Source organism: Triticum urartu, chromosome 4, assembly GCF_003073215.2.
Source record: "Triticum urartu cultivar G1812 chromosome 4, Tu2.1, whole genome shotgun sequence".
In the NCBI taxonomy this organism is placed as follows: Eukaryota; Viridiplantae; Streptophyta; class Magnoliopsida; order Poales; family Poaceae; genus Triticum; species Triticum urartu.
In genome coordinates, this window is record NC_053025.1 from 58,428,937 (window position 1) to 58,455,260 (window position 26,324).

General features: G+C 41.3%; 1 protein-coding gene across 1 annotated transcript; it reads left to right on the forward strand.

Annotated features, from left to right (window-relative positions):
• The first annotated feature begins 416 nt into the window (after positions 1-416).
• LOC125554596 lies at positions 417-25,877 on the forward strand. Its single transcript, XM_048718108.1, has 7 exons — positions 417-677; positions 21,539-21,596; positions 23,663-23,883; positions 23,999-24,211; positions 24,299-24,391; positions 24,523-24,627; positions 25,512-25,877. Exons 1-7 carry the CDS (start codon positions 417-419, stop codon positions 25,875-25,877), a joined length of 1,317 nt encoding a protein of 438 aa, XP_048574065.1.
• Positions 25,878-26,324: the final 447 nt, after the last annotated feature.

The following is a 26,324-nucleotide window of genomic DNA, read 5'->3' on the forward strand; positions in this document are numbered from 1 at the left end:
ATTTGTAGGTCACCAAAGGATTCATCGTGGAATGATGGCTATGAAAACTCTCACCTTGACGGATTCATATTCAATGAATTCATCGCCTCCTCAGATTCGGACGATGAGGATGCCGAAATCATGATGATGATGAGCAACCAAGAGGAGTTAGAGAAGGAAGGAGGGCACGTTCTGAACTTCAAGGGTTCCTTAAAGGGCCGAAGAGTTATTCCTCGTGATAGGATTGCCGGTGCAGGGCTTTTGTACTTGGACTGCTTCACGGCGGACCCAATTTCCCCTGAAAGTTTCTTTCGAAGTTGCTACCAAATGAGCAGAAATTTGTTCTTGCGTATAGTGGCTGTTGTAGAGGAGACTGATGACAACTTCAAGGCGAGGAAGGATTGTTGTGGACAAGTTTATTTCTCTCATCCGCAGAAATGCACTGCTCCTCTCAGGATGCTTGCTTATGGGAAGGCCGCAGGTCAATTGATATAGAAATCAGGATGGCAGAGAGCACAGTCCTAACGACCACGATGCAATTTGCACGCACTGTGGTCAAGGTGTTCGGAGCAGAGTACCTGAGAGAGCCAACTGTGGAGGACACAGAAAAATTGTTGGCAATTGGAGAAGCAAGAGGATTTCCAGATATGTTAGGTTCAGTTGATTGCATGCACTGCAGTAAAACAACTACCCAAAAGGTTTGCGTAGGCAGTACCAAGGTCACGTCAAAGAAGCCACCATCATACTTGAATTAGTGGCGTCGAAGGGCTTCTGAATTTGGCATGTTTTCTTTGGCACACCTAGTTCATGCAATGACATCAATGTGCTCCAACAGTCTCCTTTATTCAAGAGGCTTTGTGATGGAGAAGTGATACGTCTCCAATGTATCTATAATTTTTTATTGTTTCATGCTGTTTTATTATCAATCTTGGATGTTTTATAATTACTTTATAGTCATTTTATATCATTTTTGATACTAACCTATTGACATAGTGCCCGGTGCTAGTTCCTGTTTTTCCATGTTTTTTATATCACAGAAAACCAATATCAAACGAAGTCTAAATGGCTCGAAACTTTACGATGATTTTTTATGGGCCAAAAGGGAGCAGATGGGCCCTGGTTGCACCTGGAGGTGCCCTAAGTGTTGGGGAACGTAGTAATTTAAAAAAAATCCTACGCACACGCAAGATCATGGTGATGCATAGCAACGAGAGGGGAGAGTGTGTCCACGTACCCTCGTAGACCGAAAGCGGAAGCGTTAGCACAATGCGGTTGATGTAGTCGTACGTCTTCACGATCCGACCGATCCAAGTACCGAACACATGGCACCTCCGAGTTCAGCACACATTCAACTCGATGACGTCCCACGAACTCCGATCCAGCAGAGCTTCGAGGGAGAGTTCCGTCAGCACGACGGCTTGATGGTGGTGATGATGATGCTACCGACGCAGGGCTTCGCCTAAGCACTGCTACGATATGACCGGGGTGGATTGTGGTGGAGGGGGCACCGCACACGGCTAAAAGATCAATGATCAATTGTTGTGTCTATGGGGTGGCCCCTGGCCACGTATATAAAGGAGTGGAGGAGGGGGAGAGGGTCGGCCCCTATGGCGCGCCCTGGAGGAGTCCTACTCCGAGGAGTAGGAGTCAAGGAAAGGGAAGAGGGAAGAGAAGGAAGGAGGGGGCGCAGCCCCCCCTAGTCCAATTCGGACTAGGCATTGGGGGGCGTGCAACCTCTCCTCTCTCTTTCCTCTAAAGTCCAATAAGGCCCATATACTCCCCGGCGAATTCCCGTAACTCTCTGGTTCTCCGAAAAATACCCGAATCACTCGGAACCTTTCCGATGTCCGAATATAGTCGTCCAATATATTGATCTTTATGTCTCGACCATTTCGAGACTCCTCGTCATGTCCCCGATCTCATCCGGGACTCCGAACTACCTTCGGTACATCAAAACACATAAATTCATAATATAACCGTCATCGAACTTTAAGTGTGCGGACCCTACGGGTCCGAGAACAATGTAGACATGACCGAGACACGTTTCCGGTCAATAACCAATAGCGGAACCTGGATGCTCATATTAGCTCCCACATATTCTACGAAGATCTTTATCGGTCAAACCGCATAACAACATACGTTGTTCCCTTTGTCATCGGTATGTTACTTGCCCAAGATTCGATCATCGGTATCTCAATACCTAGTTCAATCTCGTTACCGGCAAGTCTCTTTACTCGTTCTGTAATACATCATCCCGCAACTAACTCATTAGTTGCAATGCTTGCAAGGCTTATAGTGATGTGCATTACCGAGTGGGCCCAGAGATACCTCTCCGACAATTGGAGTGACAAATCCTAATCTCAAAATACGCCAACCCAACAAGTACCTTCGGAGACACCTGTAGAGCACCTTTATAATCACCCAGTTACGTTGTGACGTTTGGTGGCACACAAAGTGTTCCTTCGGTAAACGGGAGTTGCATAATCTCATAGTCATAGGAACATGTATAAGTCATGAAGAAAGCAATAGCAACAAACTAAACGATCAGGTGCTAAGCTAACAGAATGGGTCAAGTCAATCACATCATTCTCCTAATGATGTGATCCCGTTAATCAAATGACAACTCATGTCTATGGTTAGGAAACATGACCATCTTTGATCAACGAGCTAGTCAAGTAGAGGCATACTAGTGACACTCTGTTTGTCTATGTATTCACACATGTATTATGTTTCCGGTTAATACAATTCTAGAATGAATAATAAATATTTATCATGATATAAGGAAATAAATAATAACTTTATTATTGCCCTGTAGGGCATATTTCCTTCAGTCTCCCACTTGCACTAGAGTCAATAATCTAGTTCACATCGCCATGTGATTTAATACCAATAGTTCACATCACCATGTGGTTAACACCCATAGTTCACATTGGCATGTGACCAACACCCAAAGGGTTTACTAGAGTCAATAATCTAGTTCACATCGCTATGTGATTAACACCCAAAGAGTACTAAGGTGTGATCATGTTTTGCTTGTGAGAGAAGTTTAGTCAACGGGTCTGCCACATTCAGATCCGTAAGTATTTTGCAAATTTCTATGTCAACAATGCTCTGCACGGAGCTACTCTAGCTAATTGCTCCCACTTTCAATATGTATCCAGATTGAGATTTAGAGTCATCTGGATCAGTGTCAAAATTTGCATCGACGTAACCCTTTACGACGAACCTTTTTTTTGTCACCTCCATAATCGAGAAACATATCCTTATTCCACTAAGGATAATTTTGACCGCTGTCCAGTGATCTACTCCTAGATCACTATTGTACTCCCTTGCCAAAATCAGTGTAGGGTATACAATAGATCTGGTACACAGCATGACATATTTTATAGAACCTATGGCCAAGGCATAGGGAATGACTTTCATTCTCTTTCTATCTTCTGCCGTGGTCAGGCTTTAAGTCTTACTTAGTTTCACACCTTGTAACACAGGCAAGAACTCTTTCTTTGACTTTTCCATTTTGAACTACTTCAAAATCTTGTCAAGGTATGCACTCATTGAAAAACTTATCAAGCGCCTTGATCTATCTCTATAGATCTTGATGCTCAATATGTAAGCAGCTTCACCGAGGTCTTTCTTTGAAAAACTCCTTTCAAACACTCCTTTATGCTTTGCAGAATAATTCTACATTATCTCCAATCAACAATATGGCATTCACATATACTTATCAGAAATGTTGTAGTGCTCCCACTCACTTTCTTGTAAATACAGGCTTCACTGCAAGTCTGTATAAAACTATATGCTTTGATAAACTTATCAAAGCGTATATTCAAACTCCGAGATGCTTGCACCAGTCCATAAATGGATCGCTGGAGCTTGCATATTTTGTTAGCACCTTTAGGATTGACAAAACTTTCTTGTTGCATCATATACAACCCTTCTTTAATAAATCCATTAAGGAATGTAGTTTTGTTTATCCATTTGCCAGATTTCATAAAATGTGGCAATTGCTAATATGATTCAGACAAACTTAAGCGTAGATACGAGTGAGAAACTCTCATCGTAGTCAACACCTTGAACTTGTCAAAAACCTTCTGCGACAATTCTAGCTTTGTAGATAGTAACACTACTATCAGCGTCCGTCTTCCTCTTGAAGATCCATTTAATCTCAATGGCTCGCCGGTCTTTGCGCAAGTCAATCAAAGTCCATACTTTGTTCTTATACATGGATCTCATCTCAGATTTCATGGCCTCAAGCCATTTCGCGGAATCTGGGCTCATCATCGCTTCCTCATAGTTCGCAGGGTCATCATGGTCAAGTAACATGACCTCCAGAACAGGATTACCGTACCACTCTGGTGCGGATCTCACTCTGGTTTACCTACGAGGTTCGGTAGTAACTTGATCTGAAGTTACATGATCATCATCATTAGCTTCCTCACTAATTGGTGTAGTAGTCACAGGAACAGATTTCTGTGATGAACTACTTTTCAATAAGGGAGCAGGTTCAGTTACCTCATCAAGTTCTACTTTCCTCCCACTCACTTCTTTTGAGAGAAACTCCTTCTCTAGAAAGGATCCATTCTCAGCAATGAATATCTTGCCTTCGGATCTGTGATAGAAGGTGTACCCAACATTTTATTTTGGGTATCCTATGAAGACGCACTTCTCCGATTTGGGTTTGAGCTTATCAGGTTGAATTTTTTTCACATAAGCATTGCAACCTCAAACTTTAAGAAACGACATCTTAGGGTTTCTTGCCAAACCATAGTTCATACGGTGTCGTCTCAACGGATTTAGATGGTGCCCTATTTAATGTGAATGTAGTTGTCTCTAATGCATAACCCCAAAATGTTAGTGGTAAATCGGTAAGAGACATCATAGATCGCACCATATCTAATAAAGTACGGTTACGATGTTCGGACACACCATTACAGTATGGTGTTCCAGGTGAGTAGTGAAACTATTTCACATAGTTTTAACTGAATGCCAAACTCGTAACTCAAATATTTTACTTCTGCGATCATATCGTAGAAACTTTTATTTTTGTTACGATGATTCTCCACTTCACTCTGAAATTCTTTGAACTTTTCAAATGTTTTCAGACTTTCGTTTCATCAAGTAGATATACTCATATATGCTCAAATCATCTGTGAAGATCAGAAAATAATGATACCTGCCGCGAGCCTCAATATTCATCAGACCACATACATCGGTATGTATGATTTCCAACAAATCTATTGCTCGCTCCATTGTTCCGAAGAACGGAGTCTTAGTCATCTTGCCCATGAGACATGGTTCGCAAGCATCAACTGATTCATAATCAAGTGATTCCAAAAGCCCATCAGCATGGATTTTCTTCATGCGCTTACACCAATATGACCTAAACGGCAGTGCCACAAATAAGTTGCACTATCATTATTAACTTTGCATCTTTTGGCTTCAATATTATGAAAATGTGTATCACCACGATCGAGATCCAACAAACCGTTTTCATTGGGTGTATGACCATAGAAGGTTTTATTCATGTAAACAGAACAACAATTATTCTCTAACTTACATGAATAACCGTATTGCAATAAACATGATCCAATCATATTCATGCTCAACGTAAACACTAAATAACATTTATTTTTGGTTTAACACTAATCCCGAAAGTATAGGGAGTGTGCGATGATGATCATATCAATCTTGGAACCATTTCCAATACACATCGTTACTTCACCCTTAACTAGTCTTTGTTCATTCAGCAACCCCCGTTTCGAGTTACTATTCTTAGCAACTGAATTAGTATCAAATACTGAGGGGTTGCTATAAACACTAGTAAAGTACACATCAATAACATGTATATCAAATATACATATGTTCACTTTGCCATCCTTATTATCCGCCAATTACTTGGGGTAGTTCCGTTTCGAGTGACCAGTCCGTTTGCAGTAGAAGCACTCAGTTTCAGGCTTAGGTCCAGACTTGAGTTTTTTCACTTGAGCAGCAACTTGCTTGCCGTTATTCTTGAAGTACCCCTTTCTTCCCTTTGTCCCTTTACTTGAAACTAGTGGTTTTGTTTACCATCAATACTTGATGCTTTTCTTGATTTCTATCTTCGTCGATTTCAGCATCACGAAGAGCTTGGGAATCGTTTTCGTTATCCCTTGCATATTATAATTCATCACGAAGTTCTACTAACTTGGTGATGGTGACTAGAGAATTCTGTCAATCACTATTTTATCTGGAAGATTAACTCCCACTTGATTCAAGTTTTTGTAGTACCCAGACAATCTGAGCACATGCTCACTGCTTGAGCTATTCTCCTCCATCTTTTAGCTATAGAACTTGTTGGAGACTTCATATCTCTCAACTTGGGTATTTGCTTGAAATATTAACTTCAACTCCTGGAACATCTCATATGGTCCATGACGTTCAAAATGCCTTTGAAGTCCCGATTCTAAGCCGTTTAAGCATGGTGTACTAAACTATCAAGTAGTCATCATATTGAGCTAGCCAAACGTTCATGACATCTGCATCTGCTCCTGCAATAGGTTTGTCACCTAGCGGTGCATCAAGGACATAATTCTTCTGTGCAGCAATGAGGATAAACCTCAGATCACGGATCCAATCCGCATCATTGCTACTAACATCTTTCAACTTAGTTTTCTCTAGGAACATATCAAAAAAAATCGATGAGCTAAACGCGAGCTATTGATCTGCAACATAGATATGCTAATACTACCAGGACTAAGTCCATGATAAATTTAAGTTCAATTAATCATATTACTTAAGAACTCCCACTTAGATAGACATCCCTCTAATCCTCTAAGTGATCACGTGATCCATATCAACTAAACTATGTCCGATCATCACGTGAGATGGAGTAGTTTCAATGGTGAACATCACTATGTTGATCATATCTACTATATGATTCACGCTCGACCTTTCGGTCTCAGTGTTCCGAGGCCATATATGTTATATGCTAAGCTCATCAAGTTTAGCCCGAGTATTCCGCGTGTACAACTGTTTTGCACCAGTTGTATTTGAACGTAGAGCCTATCACACCCGATCATCACGTGGTGTCTCAACATGAAGAACTTTCGCAATGGTGCATACTCAGGGAGAACACTTGTACCTTGATAATTAGTGAGAGATCATCTTATAAAGCTATCATTGAACTAAGCAAAATAAGATGTATAAAAGATAAACATCACATGCAATCAAAATATGTGACATGATATGGCCATCATCATCTTGTGCCTTTGATCTCTATCTCCAAAGCACCGTCATGATTTCCATCGTCACCGGCATGACACCATGATCTCCATCATCTTGATCTATATCAATGTGTCTTCACATGGTCGTCTCGCCAACTATTGCTCTTGCAACTATTGCTATCGCATAGCGATAAAGTAAAGCAATTATTTGGCGCTTGCATCTTATGCAATAAAGAGACAACCATAAGGCTTCTGCCAGTTGCCGATAACTTCAACAAAACATGATCATCTTATACAACAACTTATATCTCATCACGTCTTGACCATATCACATCACAACATGCCCTGCAAAAACAAGTTAGACGTCCTCTCCTTTGTTGTTGCAAGTTTTACGTGGCTGCTACGGGCTGAGCAAGAACCGTTCTTACCTACGCATAAAAACCACAACGATAGTTTGTCAAGTTAGTGTTGTTTTAACCTTCTCAAGGACCGGGCATAGCCACACTCGGTTCAACTAAAATTGGAGAAACTGACACCCGCTAGTCACCTGTGTGCATAGCTCGGCGGTAAAACCAGTCTCGCGTAAGCGTACGCGTAATGTCGGTTCAGGCCGCTTCATCCAACAATACCGCCGAACCAAAGTGTGACATGCTGATAAGCAGTATGACTTATATCGCCCACAACTCACTTGTGTTCTACTCGTGCATATTACATCAACGCATAAAACCTGGCTCGGATGCCACTGTTGGGGAACGTAGTAATTTAAAAAAAATCCTACGCACACGCAAGATCATGGTGATGCATATCAACGAGAGGGGAGAGTGTGTCCACGTATCCTCGTAGACTGAAAGTGGAAGCGTTAGCACAACGCGGTTGATGTAGTCGTACGTCTTCACGATCCGACCGATCTAAGTACCGAACGCACGAAACCTCCGAGTTGAGTACACGTTCAGCTCGATGACGTCCCACGAACTCCGATCCAGCAGAGCTCCGAGGGAGAGTTCTGTCAGCACGATGGCTTGATGACGGTGATGATGATACTACCGACGCAGGGCTTCGCCTAAGCACTGCTACGATATGACCGAGGTGGATTGTGGTGGAGGGGGCACCGCACATGGCTAAAAGATCAATGATCAATTGTTGTGTCTATGGGGTGCCCCCTGGCCACGTATATAAAGGAGTGGAGGAGGGGGAGAGGGCCGGCCCCTATGGCGCGCCCTGGAGGAGTCCTACTCCCACCGGGAGTAGGATTACTCCCCTTCCAAGTAGTAGGAGTAGGAGTCAAGGAAAGGGAAGAGGGAAGAGAAGGAAGGAGGGGGCGCAGCCCCTCCCCCTAGTCCAATTCAGACTAAGCATTGGGGGGCGCGCAGCCTCTCCTCTCTCTTTCCTCTAAAGCCCAATAAGGCCCATATACTCCCCGGCGAATTCCCGTAACTCTCCGATACTCCGAAAAATACCCGAATCACTCGAAACCTTTCCGATGTCCGAATATAGTCGTCCAATATATCAATCTTTACGTCTCGACCATTTTGAGACTCCTCGTCATGTCCCCGATCTCATCCGGGACTCCAAACTACCTTCGGTACAGCAAAACACATAAACTCATAATATAACCGTCATCGAACTTTAAGCGTGCGGACCCTACGGGTTCGAGAACAATGTAGACATGACCGAGACACGTTTCCGGTCAATAACCAATAGCGGAACCTGGATGCTCATATTGGCTCCCACATATTCTACGAAGATCTTTATCGGTCAAACCGCATAACAACATACATTGTTCCCTTTGTCATCGGTATGTTACTTGCCCGAGATTCGATCGTCTGTATCTCAATACCTAGTTCAATCTCGTTACCGGCAAGTCTCTTTACTCGTTCCGAAATACATCATCCCGCAACTAACTCATTAGTTGCAATGCTTGCAAGGCTTTTAGTGATGTGCATTACCTAGTGGGCACAGAGATACCTCTCCGACAATCGGAGTGACAAATCCTAATCTTGAAATACGCCAACCCAACAAGTACCTTCGGAGACACCTGTAGATCACCTTTATAATCACCCGGTTATGTTGTGACGTTTGGTGGCACACAAAGTGTTCCTCCGGTAAATGGGAGTTGCATAATCTCACAGTCATAGGAACATGTATAAGTCATGAAGAAAGCAATAGCAACAAACTAAACGATCAAGTGCTAAGCTAACGGAATGGGTCAAGTCAATCACATCATTCTCCTAATGATGTGATCCCGTTAATCAAATGACAACTCATGTCTATGGTTAGGAAACATAACCATCTTTGATCAACGAGCTAGTCAAGTAGAGGCATACTAGTGACACTCTGTTTGTCTATGTATTCACACATGTATTATGTTTCCGGTTAATACAATTCTAGCATGAATAATAAACATTTATCATGACATAAGGAAATAAATAATAACTTTGTTATTGCCCCTAGGGCATATTTCCTTCAGTGAGGGGGGGGGCACAACCCACCAGGGCGCGCCAGGAGGCCCTGGCGCGCCCCGATGGGTTGTGCCCACCTCGGGTGCCCCCCGGACCGCCTCTTTGCTCTATAAATTCCCAAATATTCCCAAAACCCTAGAGGAGTCGACGAAATATTCATACAGCCGCCGCAGAGTCCAGAATCACCAGATCCAATCTAAACACCATCATGGAGGGGTTCACCACTTGCATTGGTGCCTCTGTGATGATGCGTGAGTAGTTATTTGTAGACCTTCGGGTCCGTAGTTTTTTTTGACTGGGAACTGTGGGGTAAAACCCCCACAACAGAACAAAATTTTATTAAGAATGAAAAACAATTACAACAGTATGATTACAAGAAGTAACCAGAATACAAGAAAGGAAGAAAAGTTTACAAAAACAAACTTAAGGGGGGAGGAAAGAGATCAATTTCAGCAAGTCATCCTTGTAAGCAGATTTGATTCTGTGTTGCATTAGACTAATATCATGCCTAAAAGCACTTCTTCATTTATTGAAACTTGCCCTCTCACTTCTGAACACTTTGGCATTTCTGATGATCCAGATATTCCAGCAGGCAATGAACACCATTCAGTGAAGAAAGGCTTATCAAAACTTCTCCTTGCCTGAGTAACCAAATCAAGCATGGAGGTCCCCGCAGACCAATCAATCTGCAGATAATTCCAGATCCTAATACTGAAATTATTATGGAGGGTCCGTAGTTAGTAGCTAGATGGCTTCATCTCTCTCTTGATTCTCAATACAATGGTCTCTTGGAGATCCATATGATGTAACTCTTTTGCGGTGTGTTTGTTGGTATCGATGAATTTCGAGTTTATGATCAGATCTATGTTTTTATATCCATGAAAGTATTTGAGTTTCTTTGATCTCTTTTATGCATGATGTCTTATAGCCTCGTATTTCTTCTTCGATATTTGGGTTTTGTCTGGCCAACTCGATCTATTTATCTTACAATGGGAAGAGGTGCCTGATAGTGGGTTCGATCTTACAGTGCTTGATCCCAGTGATAGAAAGGGAACCGACATGTATGTATCATTGCCACTAAGGATAAAAAGACAATATCTATATCTACCGCCATATAGATAAACGGATCTTGTCTACATCATGTCATCGTTCTTATTGCATTACTCCATTTTTCCATGAACTTAATACACTAGATGCATGCTGGATAGCGGTCGATGTGTGGAGTAATAGTAGTAGATGCAGGCAGGAGTCGGTCTACTAATCTTGGACTGATGCCTATGTAATGATCATTGCCTGGATATCTTCATAATTATTAGAAGTTCTATAAATTGCCCAACAGTAATTTGTTTACACGCCGTTTGCTATTTTTCTCGAGAGAAGCCACTAGTGAAACCTACGCCCCCGGGTCTCTTCTTCATATTATTTGCCTTTGCGATCTACTTTTTCCTTGCTTTTATTTTCAGATCTATTAAAACAAAAATACAAAAATATTTTGTTGCACTTTATTTTATTTGCGATCTATTATTTCTATCTATTACAACTTTCTCCCGCCACACATCAATTTCTGGTGCCGTTACCCGAAAGGGATTGACAGCCCCTTTAACATGTCGGATTGCGAGGTGTTGTTATTTGTGTGCAGGGGTTGTTTACATTGTGTTGCTTGGTTCTCCTACGGGTTCGATACCTTGGTTTCATAACTGAGGGAAATACTCTACCGTCGCTATGCTACATCATCCCTCCCTCTCCTGGGAAATACCGACGTAGTTCCAGCTGCCATCAAGGAGAATTTCTGGCGCCGTTACCGGGGAGGATCAAGTCAAGATAGTCTCCCGTCAACGTGCCTTCTGGCGCTGTTGCCGGGGAGGATCTTCATCATAACCAGGTTCCTAATCACAAATCTCATCTCCTCGCAATTTACATTAGTTGCCATTTTCCTCTCGTTTGCCTCTCCACCACTTCACAAAAATTTGCCATTTTATTCGCCTCTCCTTTTCCGTTCGCTGTTTTCTTGTCGGATCTGTTTTTGTGTGCTTTCATGTTTGCGTAGTCATGATGCCTCAAAGAAAATATTATGATGTTCCACCCAAATATTTTTCTTGAAATTGAGAAAAGTACCAAGGAATATATGACTACACAATTTGAGCATAATAAGTATTTTACTGAAGAACTTAAGGAGCACTCTGTTGTGCTAGATGCTATCACAAAACAACTTAATGATATTAGTAGAGAAGTTTGCAATCTCCAATCTAAGTATGCTTTTGCTGAAAGTTTGTTGGAAAAAATATCCGATGCACAAGCTACCTTAGTAAATCAAATGGCTGCCAAACCAATCTCGTTAGAACACAAAAGTGATGAAGATCTTAAAATGATTGGTGTTCTTATATTGATTCCTTGTTTAGTAAAGTTAAGAATGATGAAAAAGGGACTGGAGAAGAGTCAACTTTAGGTAGAAGTCGTCCCAATATTTCGGAGGGTGAAAATCTTGTTGAGAAAATTGATGAAAGTGGGTTTGGAGAGGTCAAAACTTTAGCTAGTGATGCACCCACTATTTTGGATTACAAAGACTTTCATTATGATAGTTGCTATTTGATTGATTGTATTTCTTTGTTGCAATCCATGATAAATTCACCCCATGCTTATGAACAAAATAAAGCTTTTACTAAACATATTGTTGATGCTATGATGAAAGCTCTTGAAGAAAAATTGGAATTAGAAGTTTCAATTCCTAGAAAATTGTATGATGAGTGGGAACCTACTATCAAAGTCAAGATTAAAAATTGTGAATGTTTTGCTTTGTGTGACTTGGGTGCTAGTGTTTTCACAATTCCAAAATCTTTATGTGATGTGCTTGGTCTTACCAATCTTGAAGAATGTTTCTCGAATTTGCACTTGGCGGATTCCACTATTAAAAAGCCTATGGGAAGGATTAATGATGTTCTTATTCTTGCAAATAGAAATTATGTGCCCATATATTTTATTGTTCTTGATATTGATTGCAATCTGTCTTGTCCAATTATTCTTGGTAGACCATTGTTACGCACTATCAGTGCCGTGATTGATATGAAAGAAGGCAATATTAAGTTCCAATTTCCTTTGAGGAATGGTATGGAACACTTTCCTACAAATAGAATTAAGCCACCCTATGAATCAATCATGAGGGCATCTTATGGATCTCGAACCAAAGATGAAAAAACTTAGATCCTTGCTATATGCCTAGCTAAGGGCGTAAAACTATAGCGCTTGTTGGAAAGCAACCCAATGAATAAATTTATTTTTGCTTTATGTTCTTGAGTGTTAGCACAATTATGCTACTGTTATGATTGTGTTTTTATGTTTTAATTAGTGTTTGTGCCAAGTAAAGCCTTTAGGATCTTCTTGGGTGATAGTTGTTTGATCTTGCTAAAAAAATAGAAAGTGTGTGCTCACGAAATGAATTTTCATTTTTTACCAGAGAGCGATAAAATACCCATTCCGCTTGAAGTAGATCAATATACAAATTTCTCAGGCCATCCTAATTTTTCATAGTTTTTGGAGTTTCAGAAGTATTCGAAATAGTCAGATTTATACAAACTATTTTGTTTTGACATATTCTGTTTTCTTTGTGTTGTGTGCTTATTTTGATGGCTCTATGGTTTTTTTGATGAGTTTTTGCCATAGAAAAGTTGGAATACAGTAGATATAATACAAAAACAAAATATGAATTGGTTTGATACATCATTTATAGTAGTTGTTTATTATTCTTATACTAAGGGATCTCAAGAAGGCTTTGTTGAGTTTTGTGTGATTGAAGTTTTCAAGTTTTGGGTTATCTTACGATGGATGAAGGAAGGATGTAAGAGCCTGAGCTTGGGGATGCCCCGGCATCCCAAGCTATTATCCAAGAATGAGCAACCAACTAAGCTTGGGGATACCCTCGAGTGGCATCCCCGCTTTCTTCCAACAACTATCGGTATTTTACTCGAGACTATATTTTTATTCGTCACATGATATGTGTTTTGCTTGGAGCATCTTGTATGATATGTGTATTTGCTTGTTTTATTTTGTGTTTTAAGTTATCAATCCTTGCTGGACACACCTATTTGAGAGAGCCAAAATTATGTCATGACTTGTTAGAATTGCTCTCTATGCTTCACTTAAATCTTTTATGAGCTAGGACTTGCTCTAGTGCTTCACTTATATCTTTTTGAGCACGGTGTGCTTTGTTATTTTTGAAGAAATGCTCTCTTACTTCACTTAGATTTATTTGAGCTTATGAAAAGCAACACATGAAAATTAGTCCCAAAGTGATAGATATCCAAGAAGGATAAAGTAAAGAAAATTTCATGAATATCATTGGACAAAATAAACTTGATTCTTAGTAATAGTTTTGAGATATGATGATGTGATATGTGAGTTATGTTGATGAGTAATTGTGTTCTAGTAAGAATATGGGTGTTAAGGTTTGTGATTCCCTATGCATGCACGAAAGTTAATAATCATGCAATGAAAATTATATCCTACCTGTGGTGCATTATTCGGTGTTAATTATGCTTAATGCTTGCTTATGAGATTATTCGTTTCTTGGTTGGTCGCTTCTAGCCTTCATTTTGCACTAAGTATGACCTCTACTTGTGCATCCAAAATCCTTTAAACCAGTTTTGCCAAATGAGTCCACTATATCTACCTATATGCGGTATTCTTTTGCCGTTCTAAGCAAATTTGCATGTGCCATCTCTAATTTTCAAAATAAACTTATCTTTTGTGTGTTTGTTTTGCTCATGGAGCGGTGAGGGGTGGCTAATATTTTCCATGCTAGATGTGTTATTCTCAAGATGAGTGTTTATTCACTTGTCATTGCACGAGAGTAAGGCAAAGGTATTAGGGATGCCCAGTCCCGAAATGCAAAAAAAAATGAATTTACTTTATGTTGTCAAATAATAAATTCCTTGGAAGGTGTTGGTATGGAGGGCACCCGTGGATACGGTTAGCCATGGAAAGTGAAAGTTATGGTGGAAAAAAGAATAAACTTTATTTTCTGTTTGGGAACCGCCTATGATATATCTATGCATGGAAAGTATTCGGAACTCTAAGTCATTTTCGTTGGTGGGATGGATACACCTCCCAAAATGTTTTATCTCAAATTTTTCGCTTTGAGCTATAGCACCTCTACAAATCCCTACTCCCCTCTACGAACGGACTTTCTTTTACTTTATGCAATTTTTATTTTGAAATTTGAGTCTCCATCTTCTCTTATAAAAAGCACCAATTAGGAGGCAATATGATCGTGCTCAAGTATTGGGTGTAGTTAATATTCGAGTGTGTTTCACGAATGGATCAATGTTTGAGCATGATGGGCTAGGGATAACTTATTTTCACATTGATATTTTAAAAGACATGGTTGCTTGTTGATATGCTTGAGTATCTAAATTATTATGTCAAAACTAGACTATTTCTTTGAATCATATAAAAGTCCAAATGTCCATGCTATAAAGAAAAGAATATGATATGACTTGATGAACAACACTCCACATCAAAAATTCTGTTTTTATCATTTACCTACTCGAGGACGAGTAGGAGTTAATCTTGGGGATGCTGATACGTCTCCAACGTATCTATAATTTTTAATTGTTCCATGCTGTTTTATTATCAATCTTGGATGTTTTATAGTCATTTTATATCATTTTTTGGTACTAACCTATTGACATAGTGCTCAGTGCCAGTTCCTGTTTTTTACATCGCAGGAAATCAATATCAAACAGAGACCAAATGGCACGAAACTTTACGATGATTTTTTATGGGCCAAAAGGAAGCAGATGGGCCCTGGTTGCACTCGGGGGTGCCCCAAGGGGGGCACAACCCACCAGGGCGCGCCAGGAGGCCCTAGCGTGCCCCGATGGTTTGTGCCCACCTCGGGTGCCCCCCGGACCGCCTCTTTGCTCTATAAATACCCAAATATTCCCAAAACCCTAGGGGAGTCAACGGATTATTCATCCAGCCGCCGTAGAGTCTAGAATCAGTAGATCCAATCTAAACACCATCACAGAGGGGTTCACCACTTCCATTGGTGCCACTGTGATGATGCGTGAGTAATTCTTTGTAGACCTTCGGGTCCGTAGTTAGTAGCTAGATGGCTTCATCTCTCTCTCTCTTGATTCTCAGTACAATGGTCTCTTGGAGATCCATATGATGTAACTCTTTTGCGGTGTGTTTGTTGGGATCGATGAACTTCGAGTTTATGATCAGATCTATGTTTTTATATCCATGAAAGTATTTGAGTTTCCTTGATCTCTTTTATGCATGATCTCTTATAGCCTCGTATTTCTTCTCCGATATTTGGGCTTTGTCTGGCCAACTCGATCTATTTATCTTGCAATGGGAAGAGGTGCCCGGTAGTGGGTTCGATCTTACGGTGCTTGGTCCCAGTGACAGAAAGGGAACCGACACGTATGTATCGTTGCCACTAAGGATCAAAAGACGAGATCTATATCTACCACCATATAGATAAACGGATCTTGTCTACATCATGTCATCGTTCTTATTGCATTACTCCATTTTTTCATGAACTTAATACACTAGATGCATGCTGGATAGCAGTCGATGTGTGGAGTAATAGTAGTAGATGCAGGCAGGAGTCGGTCTACTAATCTTTGACGTGATGCCTATGTAATGATCATTGCCTAGATATCGTCATAATTATTTGAAGTTCTATCAATTGACCAACATTAATTTGTTTACCCACCGTTTGCTATATTTGTCGAGAGAAGCCACTAGTGAAACCTATGGCCCCTGGGTCTTATTTCTCATATATTTGCCTTTGCGATCTACTTTTTCCTTGCTTTTATTTTCAGATCTATTAAACCAAAAATACAAAAATAGTTTACTGCACTTTATTTTATTTGTGATCTATTATTCCAATCTATTACAACTTTCTCCCGTCACACACCAATTTCTGGCGCCGTTACCCGAAAGGGATTGACAACCCCTTCAACACGTCGGGTTGCGAGGTGTTGTTATTTGTGTGCAGGGGCTGTTTACATTGTGTTGCTTGGTTCTTCTACTGGTTCGATACCTTGGTTTCATAACTGAGGGAAATACTCTACCGTCGTTGTGCTACATCATCCCTCCCTCTCTGGGGAAATACCGACGTAGTTCCAGCTGCCATCAAGAAGCTCCACCGTGCAACTACACTGTCAATGAACACAACTAAACCATGTGGTACTACCTTGCTGATGATATCTATCCTCAGTGGAAGCGTTGAAGATCATATCTGCCCCCAAGGCAACAAACCAAGCTGCTTGACAACAATGCAAGAGGCGGCTAGGAAGGATGTGGAGAGGGCATTTGGAGTGCTCCAAGCTCATTGCGGGGCATTTTTCATGGAGCAGCAATGAAGCGAAGACACTTTCTCAGCTCATGACACATTATGTAATCTTGCACGGCATGATTGTTGATGATGAGGGTGAAAGGGCAGCATGCACACATGATTTTGAGAAGCTCGAAACTCATGTCCGCCTCCCGAAACAAGAGGCTGAGAGCATTTCCAACCTTCTGGAGATGCATCGACAACTACGAGATCAACAAGTGCATATGGAACTTCTGAATGATCTTATGGAGCATATGTGGGTCCACGCTAAAAATCAGGAAACTTTGCTTTTTTTTAATTATCAATTATATACTATGAACAATATTTATGTTTAAACTATGTCTGGATTACATATTCTTAAGTATGAGCAATTTGTACTTTTTTGCATTGAACTATATTTGGCCAAGATCATCGACGTGCATGTGTTTGCATGTACTTGACGTTCCTAAAGTAGGGATTGTGGTTGCAAAATGCATTATTTGAGGGTCGTCTGGTCACTGTCCGCGGGCGCGTCCACGGATATATAGGGACCTGAATTAGGCAATTCTGGTTGTAGATGCTCTAAGCATGATCATCTCTACCAGATTCTTATCCTATTTTTTGAGATTCAAAAAATCTCCTAATTATACTTAATCCCCTAAAAGTATTGTTTTGCTAATTCATCCAACCATTTTCAAATTTTACCACAACATATTGGTTCAATACTTAAGAATTCAAGCACACACAATTCAAAAACAAAGTAAATTTAATATTCTCAAACGTAACATCAAATTCAGACATACCAGATAGTCCAAATGAACTAAGAATCCAAATAAACATGAGAAAAAAATAAAGACCAAGTTCTATGGAGGCACCAATGGTGCTCAATTAGGTCTTCTTGAAGTCGGTTGTGAGCTTGACAATTCTCGATCTTTAGTTGTGCTTCGAGGAAGGCTTAAATCATATTTGGGTTATGTTTCAGCTCCATTGGGTGACCATTGAAGAGATACCGAAAGTCTTGCGGGTCCTCTTTCTCATCCTTGAGATCATGTTGTACAAGATAACACATCTTGTCATGATCTTCCATAGGTCTTTGGGAAGTAGATTTCTTGTTGTCTTTAGGACAATAGAATATCTTCACAAATGTGGCCCATGGAGAATAGATGTCGTCGGCAAGGTAGTATCATTGTTGTAATCATTTTCATAGATGACATAGTTGGAAGCTAGATTGTCACCGATGCCTTGCAAAAATAGGAGATTGAGAGAAGACATTGGGATCATTATGAGAGGCAGGCATCCCAAAGTATGTGGGCCAAATCTAGAGATTATGTGATGCAACTGCATATAGAATGATGGTTGGATCATGACAATGCCCTCTGTACTGACCTTGCCCAGCCACAGGGCAATTGTTCATTGTGCTATGCATACAATCAAGTTATCCAAGCATCCCAGGATAACTTCTCTCTTCATTTTCCACCATGAGCCTCTTGTTATCTTCATCATTGGGAGCCCTCAAGTACTCCGGTCCATAGATTTCAATCACATCATCATAGGGTCATTGATACGTCTCCAACGTATCTATAATTTTTGATTGCTCCATGCTATATTATCTACTATTTTGGACTATATTGGGCTTTATTTTCCACTTTTATATTATTTTTGGGGCTAACCTATTAACCGGAGGCCCAGCCCAGAATTGCTGTTTTTTGCCTATTTCAGTGTTTCGGAGAAACAGATCAAACGGAGTCCAAACGGAATAAAACCTTCGGGAACGTGATTTTCTCACCGAACGTGATCCAGAAGACTTGGACCCTATGCCAAGGAACAAAAGAGGCGGTCATGAGGGTGGGGGGCGCCCCCCCTAGGGCGCCCCCTGCCTCGTGGGCCCCTCGGTGCTCCACCGACATACTCCTTCCTCCTATATATACACACGTACCCCCAAACGATCAGAATAGGAGCCAAAAACCTAATTCCACCGCCGCAACTTTCTGTATCCACGAGATCCCATCTTGGAGCCTGTTCCGGAGCTCCGCCGGTAGAGGGCCGTCATCACGAAGGGCTTCTACATCATCATAGCCCCTCCGATGAAGTGTGAGTAGTTTACCTCAGACCTTCGGGTCCATAGTTAGTAGCTAGATGGCTTCTTCTCTCTCTTTGAATCTCAATACAAAGTTCTCCCCCTCTCTTGTGGAGATCTATTCGATGTAATCTTCTTTTTGCGGTGTGTTTGTTGAGACCGATGAATTGTGGGATTATGATCAAGTCTATCTATGAATAATATTTGAATCTTCTCTGAATTCTTTTATGTATGATTGGTTATCTTTGCAAGTCTCTTCGAATTATCCGTTTGGTTTGGCCAACTAGATTGGTAGTTCTTGCCATGGGAGAAGTGCTTAGCTTTGGGTTCGATCTTGCGGTGTCCTTTCCCAGTGACAGAAGGGGCAGCAAGGCACGTATTGCATCGTTGCCATCGAGGATAACAAGATGGGGTTTATTTCATATTGCATGAATTTATCTCTCTACATCATGTCATCTTGCTTAAGGCGTTACTCTGTTTTTAACTTAATACTCTAGATGCATGCTGGATAGCGGTCGATCAGTGGGTAATAGTAGTAGATGAAGAATCGTTTCGATCTACTTGTCACGGACGTGATGCCTATATACATGATCATGCCTAGATATTCTCATAACGATGCTCAATTCTGTCAATTGCTCAACAGTAATTTGTTCACCCACCGTAGAATACTTATGCTCTTGAGAGAAGCCACTAGTGAAACCTATGGCCCCCGGGTCTATTCTCATCATATCAATCTCCATCACTCTAATCTTGCTTTGCTTTTTTACTTTGCTTTTACTTTTTACTTTGCATCTTTATACCAAAAATATTATATCTATCAGATCTCACTCTCGTAAGTGACCGTGAAGGGATTGACAACCCCTAATCGCGTTGGTTGCGAGTAGCTATCGTTTTGTGCAGGTACGAGGGACTTGAGCGTGGCCTCCTACTGGATTGATACCTTGGTTCTCAAAAACTGAGGGAAATACTTACGCTACTCTGCTGCATCATCCCTTCCTCTTCGGGGAAAACCAACGCAAGCTCAAGACGTAGCAGTCATCACACACACTCCAGGATGAGATCTTCCCCATTGCGAATATAGTAATCAATGGCATCAGGCGACATCTATAAGCAAAGACTCACATGGCTGCAGCAATTTTCAACAATGGACTTGCAGTTGCTGCCCCCATTGCATTCCTTCTCGGTTGAAACCAAGGATCATGTTTCTCCACAACTTTTGCAATGGTGTTGAAAAGATCTTGGTGCATCCAGAATCTGCGCCAAAAATAGGAAGCATATACTGCATTCGGTGCAAAGTAATCCCTCACTCGACAATCATGACCCATGATTCTAGCTCGAAGAAACGTCCTTTGACCAAATCAAGAACCGAGCCTCGACCATCAGGAATCCTCCTGAATAGACACCACGACAGCCGCCAACTAAAAGTCATCACCTTCCTCCTCCTCGAACAATAAGTCCTCAAAGATCATCTCCTATAACCTCTTCATCTACACAATTCGAGACATTTCTTTGATGATATTAGAAAAAAGATGATACGTCTCCAACGTATCTATAATTTTTGATTGTTCCATGATATTATATTATCTATTTTGGATGTTAATGGGCTTTATTTTACACTTTTATATTATTTTTGGGACTAACCTATTAACCCAAGGCCCAGTGCAAATTGTTGTTTTTTTTGCCTATTTCAGTGTTTCGCAAAAAAGGAATATCAAACGGAATGAAACCTTCGGGAACGTGATTTTTGGAACAAACGTGATCCAGAGGAGTTGGAGTGGATGTCAAGAAAAGAACGAGGAGTCCATGAGGCAGGGGGATGCGCCTACCCCTGGGCGCGCCCTCCCCCTCGTGGGCCCCTCGTGGCTCAACCGATCTACTTCTTCCTTCTATATATACTCATATACCCTGAAAACATCGAGGAGCACCACGAAACCCTATTTCCACCGCCGCAACCTTCTGTACCCAAGAGATCCCATCTTGGGGCCTTTTCTGGAGCTCCGCCAGAGGGGGCAACGATCATGGAGGGCCTCTACATCAACTCCATGGCCCCTCCGATGATGTGTGACACTACAAGAAACCTGTTAATCCATGACGGATTCGTGCTGACGTTCCTAGAATCTGTCACGAATTATGACGGAAAACCATGACCCGTCACGACTACCGTCACCGATTTGTAAGCCGTGTTTGGGCCCGAAAACAGCGGGCCCTTGATGACGGACGTCGGGCTACCGTCACAGAATCCGTCGCGGATTGACCAAGCGGGCTTAGTCGGGCCTAGCGTTTTTTTAATATACACCATCCGAACCGTCACGGATTGTGCTCCTGCTGATGTGGCGTACATGCCCATTCGTTGGTCCACATGTCGGTCAGACCAGCTCAAGAAAATAAAACTGTGAGTATACGTGTGGGTGCCATTGGACACGATAATGTATTTTGCGTTATGTTGCTTCCCGTAAAAAAGAAGTGGAGACTTTCTTTTCCCTGATTCTCAATCCTCCAGATCCCGTCGACCATCGCCGCCGCCGCCAGTGCCATCGACGACTGCCCGGGCGAGGGTGGTTAGATCCGGTGGGGTGGTCCATCTCAGCCTCTTGCCTCGCCGCCGGGCGCCCTTGCTGCGCCGACAAGCCAGCGTCCGCCCGCCATTGCCACGCCAACAATCCAGCCGCCGCACGAACGAGCCAGTCGCTGCCCGCACTTGCTCATCGGACAAGCCCCCGTTCTTTCCCTACATCAACGTCAGCCAGGAGCGAGCGGTATGTCTCCGGCAGAAATCATCTCTCTCTCCTTCAGAATTTGTTGACTAAATATTCTGATTTGCAATTTCCCCCTTCAGAATTTGGGGTGAACTTTTTCCCTTTAGGTTTCAGCCTATTTAGATCTATAGGTATGATGCAGAGCAAATGCTTCTGGGATTCATCTCCCTGTTGGGTGAACTTTTGCCCTTTAGGTTTCAGTCTATCTAGATCTAGAGGTATGATACATGATCTATTGGTCCTGCTAGCTTCAGCTTTTCAGAAAGATATAAACTGATAAATCAACAGCAGCTTGAGTAGATAATTTGGATTTCATAATCTGCCATGACCGAAAATCAGCACGGTGGCCCATTGAATTCTTTGCCACAACAATGAAGTTACACAATCTGTAAATAACTTTATGCACTTTATATCAGCAGCATTTTTTACATGAGCTGTGATTCCTACTACAGTTTCAACCTTCATCTAGCAAAGCTGATGAATTAACAGCTTGAGCTCTAGGACATGTATTCCTCTGTTTTGGGGTGGTCCAAAGGACATGTATTCCTATGTTTTAAAATTTTATAACTAAATCAACCCTACACTAAGAGACAAGATGAGTTTATAGTAAGTAAACTATGAGAGGATCATGCCTATAAATTTCCTTGCATCCAACTATCCAAGATCATTACCCTTGTACAAACATTTTGTGCAAACATGTGTGTAAAAAATGTGTACTACGGATTTGTAGACCTCTTTAATGTGGAATAATCAATGAAATATTGTCAAATGGTGAAATGTTCCTTTGTTAGAGCAAAAGAAAAATCTTTTGATGAACTGTGTTCACTATAGTGTGAAGCAGTATAATTATAATTCCGAACATATTTTAGTTTGCTATACTGTACATTTTAATTTGATGGTCCAGGTAAACCTTTGATTGAGTTGGTTCTTTTTCTGCAGTGCAGATGGATAGACGTTGGATTCATGGTACATTGTTTTCCCGTGAGTACATCGAAGGTGTCAAAGAATTTATGAAATTCATTCAAGAGAAATTCAGTGAGGATGATAAAATACTCTGCCCATGTAGAAAATGCCTTAATCATAACTACTAGCATCAGACCGTTGCGAACACGCACATACTGACATATGGCATGGAAAGTACATATACTCGCTGGATATATCATGGAGAAGACTTTGATGTAGATGTTATTGAACATCCTGTTGATGTGCATGACACTGAGGATGGTGACAATGGCGCTGACCGGTTTGAAGAGATGTTTGAAGACCTACGCACAGCAGTAGAACAAGCTCAGAGTGAAACTGAAAATCAAGATGCTAACAATGGTGGAAACCCTTCTGAGAATGAGTCTTTTTTGAAGAATGTGATGAAGGAGGCAAAATGACAGCTTTATCATGGTTGTACCAAGTTTTCAAGGTTCTCCTTTGTGGTAAAGCTTCTTCACTTGAAGTCATACCATAGGATCCCGAATAGTGCATTTACTGAAATTTTAAAGCTATTAGCCGAAGCATTCCCTGAACCCAATACACTCCCAAAATCGTATAAGGAAGCAAAGAATCTTCTAAAGGAATTAGGCCTTGGGTATGAGTCTATACATGTGTGCTTGAATAATTGCATTATGTTCAGAAAGCAATATGCCAATCATGACAACTGCCCAGTTTGTGGACTATCAAGGTGGAAAGACCCTGCTAGAAAGAAGATTCCACAGAAAGTGTTGAGGCATTTTCCATTGGTGCCTAGGCTAAAGAGGATGTTTCTTTCCAAAAAAGGTGCAGAAGAAGCACAATGGCATGAGCTAAAGAGGCAGCCCAATGAGAAGGAACTGAGTCATCCAAAAGACGGTGATGCATGGAAAGATTTTGATGAAAAGGCCTGGAAAGGATCACTCGACGCCGACAGGGCAAACTATCGCTTGTCATTCCAGAAGGGAGGATAAGGCCAGAGGCACCTCTTCTTGCTGCAAAGTTTGCAACTGAATGCAACGTCACAGTCAGACACCATATGCCTGTGTTTAAGCGCTGGAAGGATTACAAGGACCCAGATGGACATGTCCGAGATGGGCTCTTCAGGAACTTTGTAGGCAAAGTTGGTGTAAGTACATAGTCCAGGCCTTTCTCCCTCTAATGGCTATCAACCTGTCAATTTTGTGCTATTGTGTTAATTATGTGCAATCATGATACTTACACATGTTTTTTCATCGGACTAGAACAAGTTTCAGATGGACGTAGATGTTGTGCCAGTTAGGAAGGCTTGTACTGAAATGCTGAAACGTGCGACTCGCCAACAACGATATAGGCTCAAGAAAGAGTTTTTTGACCCTCACCCACTCCATTTGGTGACGAGAACTTCTCCTGTCCCCTCGATGACTGATGAGCAGTGGAATGAGCTGGTGGAAAGCTGGAAGGATCCCAAAAAGATGGTATGTTTCTTCCTCCAGACCAATCTCTCGCCTTCTATATGCTAATCTAGAAAGTGTGCCTTACATGTAGTCGGTCTATTGATGTAGGGGATATGTGAAATTAACAAAAATAATCGAGCTCAAGTTAAGTTTCACCAAACTACTGGCGCGCGCAGCTATCCTGTGCATTGTGATAATCTGGTAAGTCAAACATGTGGCTCTAGATGTGTATTGTCATGAGAAATATTCATGACCATAGGTTCATGTAAACTATTGCGTCCATGTAGTAACTGTGTATGATGCTCCCTTGCCTTCATATTTTTTGTTTCCAGGGCGACAAATACAAAGATAAAGAACCCACTGCATTGGATTTGTTCAAGGAGTGTCACTACAGCAAGAAAAAGAAAAGCTACACTGATGTCGTGCAAGTTGCAATTGTAAGTCAGCTTTAAAAGACTACCAATCATCAATTTTTACCTTTCTGCATGGATAGAACTAATATTGTTTGAGTCACTTTACCTGATTGAAAACTGATAATCAAATGTCGGCGTATCTTAATTGAAAATGTTAACATGTTCACTTAACTATCTTGTAATAGTCTATCCTGTATGATTGTACCTTTTTTCAGACAACTGATATGATTTGAAGCGATTGAAAAGCATCAGTTTTTGTTTTATGTGTGGCTAGATGAAATGACTTTCATAAAATCACATAATCACTTTGACATGTGCTTGATCAGCCACCTAAAATTATAGAGTTTTGTATTAATCTAATAATTGGCGTTGGCCAGATTCTTGGGCATTGCTTGGATTGCAGCCAATAATTTGGCGTGCCCATGCTCCATTCCGTTGTGTATTTCAATTTCTCGCCAATGAGCTGGCCAAGTTCAGGCGGCCAAAACGGTCGCCAATATTTTGGCTCGCCCTCGCGTTCGCACGGCCAGCTTGGGTAGAATCCAAACATGCCCTGTATATTGCAATTTTGGCCATCCTCAATGTCTTATCTTTTAGTATATATATTGTCTTATCTTTTAGTATATATATTTTAGAGATTTACTTCCAGAAATAATTTGACTTAAACATTACTCACTTGTAGTTAATTCAGGAAATAGTCCACTTTGTTGTAGATGATAGTATATATGAATAACCTGAGTCACCTCCACACAGAAAAAAGATTAGTCTAACTGTTATCACAAATGTCTAGTTGTAAAGGATACATGATAGCTTTCCTTACAAAGACCGTATATGTAAGCTTGTTGCTGCCGTCTTCTCTACTTGTGCTTAAGCCGTCTTATAACCATGATTGTTGCTTGCATTGCTAGACTGAGATGGAAAACAAGGCCTCTCAACCTACAGAAGATGGTCAGGAATCAAACTCTGCAACCGAGGCTGTAGCTGAAGTGCTTGCTAAGCACACTAAGAAGCCAAGGTTTCTTCAGCATGTGGGGATCCAGCATGTCCATGCGAGATCCAGTGCAGAAGTGCCAACGGAGAAGAGGGACAATGTCGAGCTTCGGGCACGTGTTGACACGTTGACCAAGATGTTGAAGGAGTTCGAAGAAGCAAGGATCAGGCAAGACGAGGAGCACGGGAATAGAGATGAGGAGAGCAGGAAGAAGCAAGCTGCGATGGATGCAAAACTAGACTTTTTGCTAAGTCAGTTGCAACCAAGATCGGCTCAAGGGTAAGTTGTTTGAGTCCAAGATCAGTGTCTTTCTCTACTTGATGCATGGAAGCCATGTGAATGTAATATACCGCTGGAACCAACCTTCTTATTTTGTAATGCTTTTGTTGTGCAAACTGCACACTATTGGAAGCAAACTTGTTGCATTTTGCTGCTCCATGTTCAGTGCATGTGGAGATGTAAGCCCAATGTTACTTGTGCTTTTTGATGTAGTGTCTTTTTTCTATCTTTGTGATTTTGTGCCTTTATCTTCTGATGTTAGTGGATCTTGATATGTAAGCTCAATGTTAGCACACATTGTGCGTAAAAACAAAAATGGGACGAGCCGGGTTGAATAAACACTAACAGGTCAGACGAAGTGGGCTTGGAAACGGACTTTGTGGTTAAACAAAAAACATGAGTGGCCTGTAATTTTGATGGGCTGATGTGAATATTGAACAAGTAGAAATGG

Coding starts and splice junctions, on each gene's coding strand:
- LOC125554596 (XM_048718108.1), top strand. CDS start 417: ATGCACTGCTCCTCTCAGGATGCTTGCTTATGGGAAGGCCGCAGGTCA. Junction 21,597..23,662: donor CGACTGCCCGGGCGAGGGTG/GTTAGATCCGGT, acceptor TTTGATGAAAAG/GCCTGGAAAGGATCACTCGA. Junction 24,212..24,298: donor GGAAGGATCCCAAAAAGATG/GTATGTTTCTTC, acceptor CTATTGATGTAG/GGGATATGTGAAATTAACAA.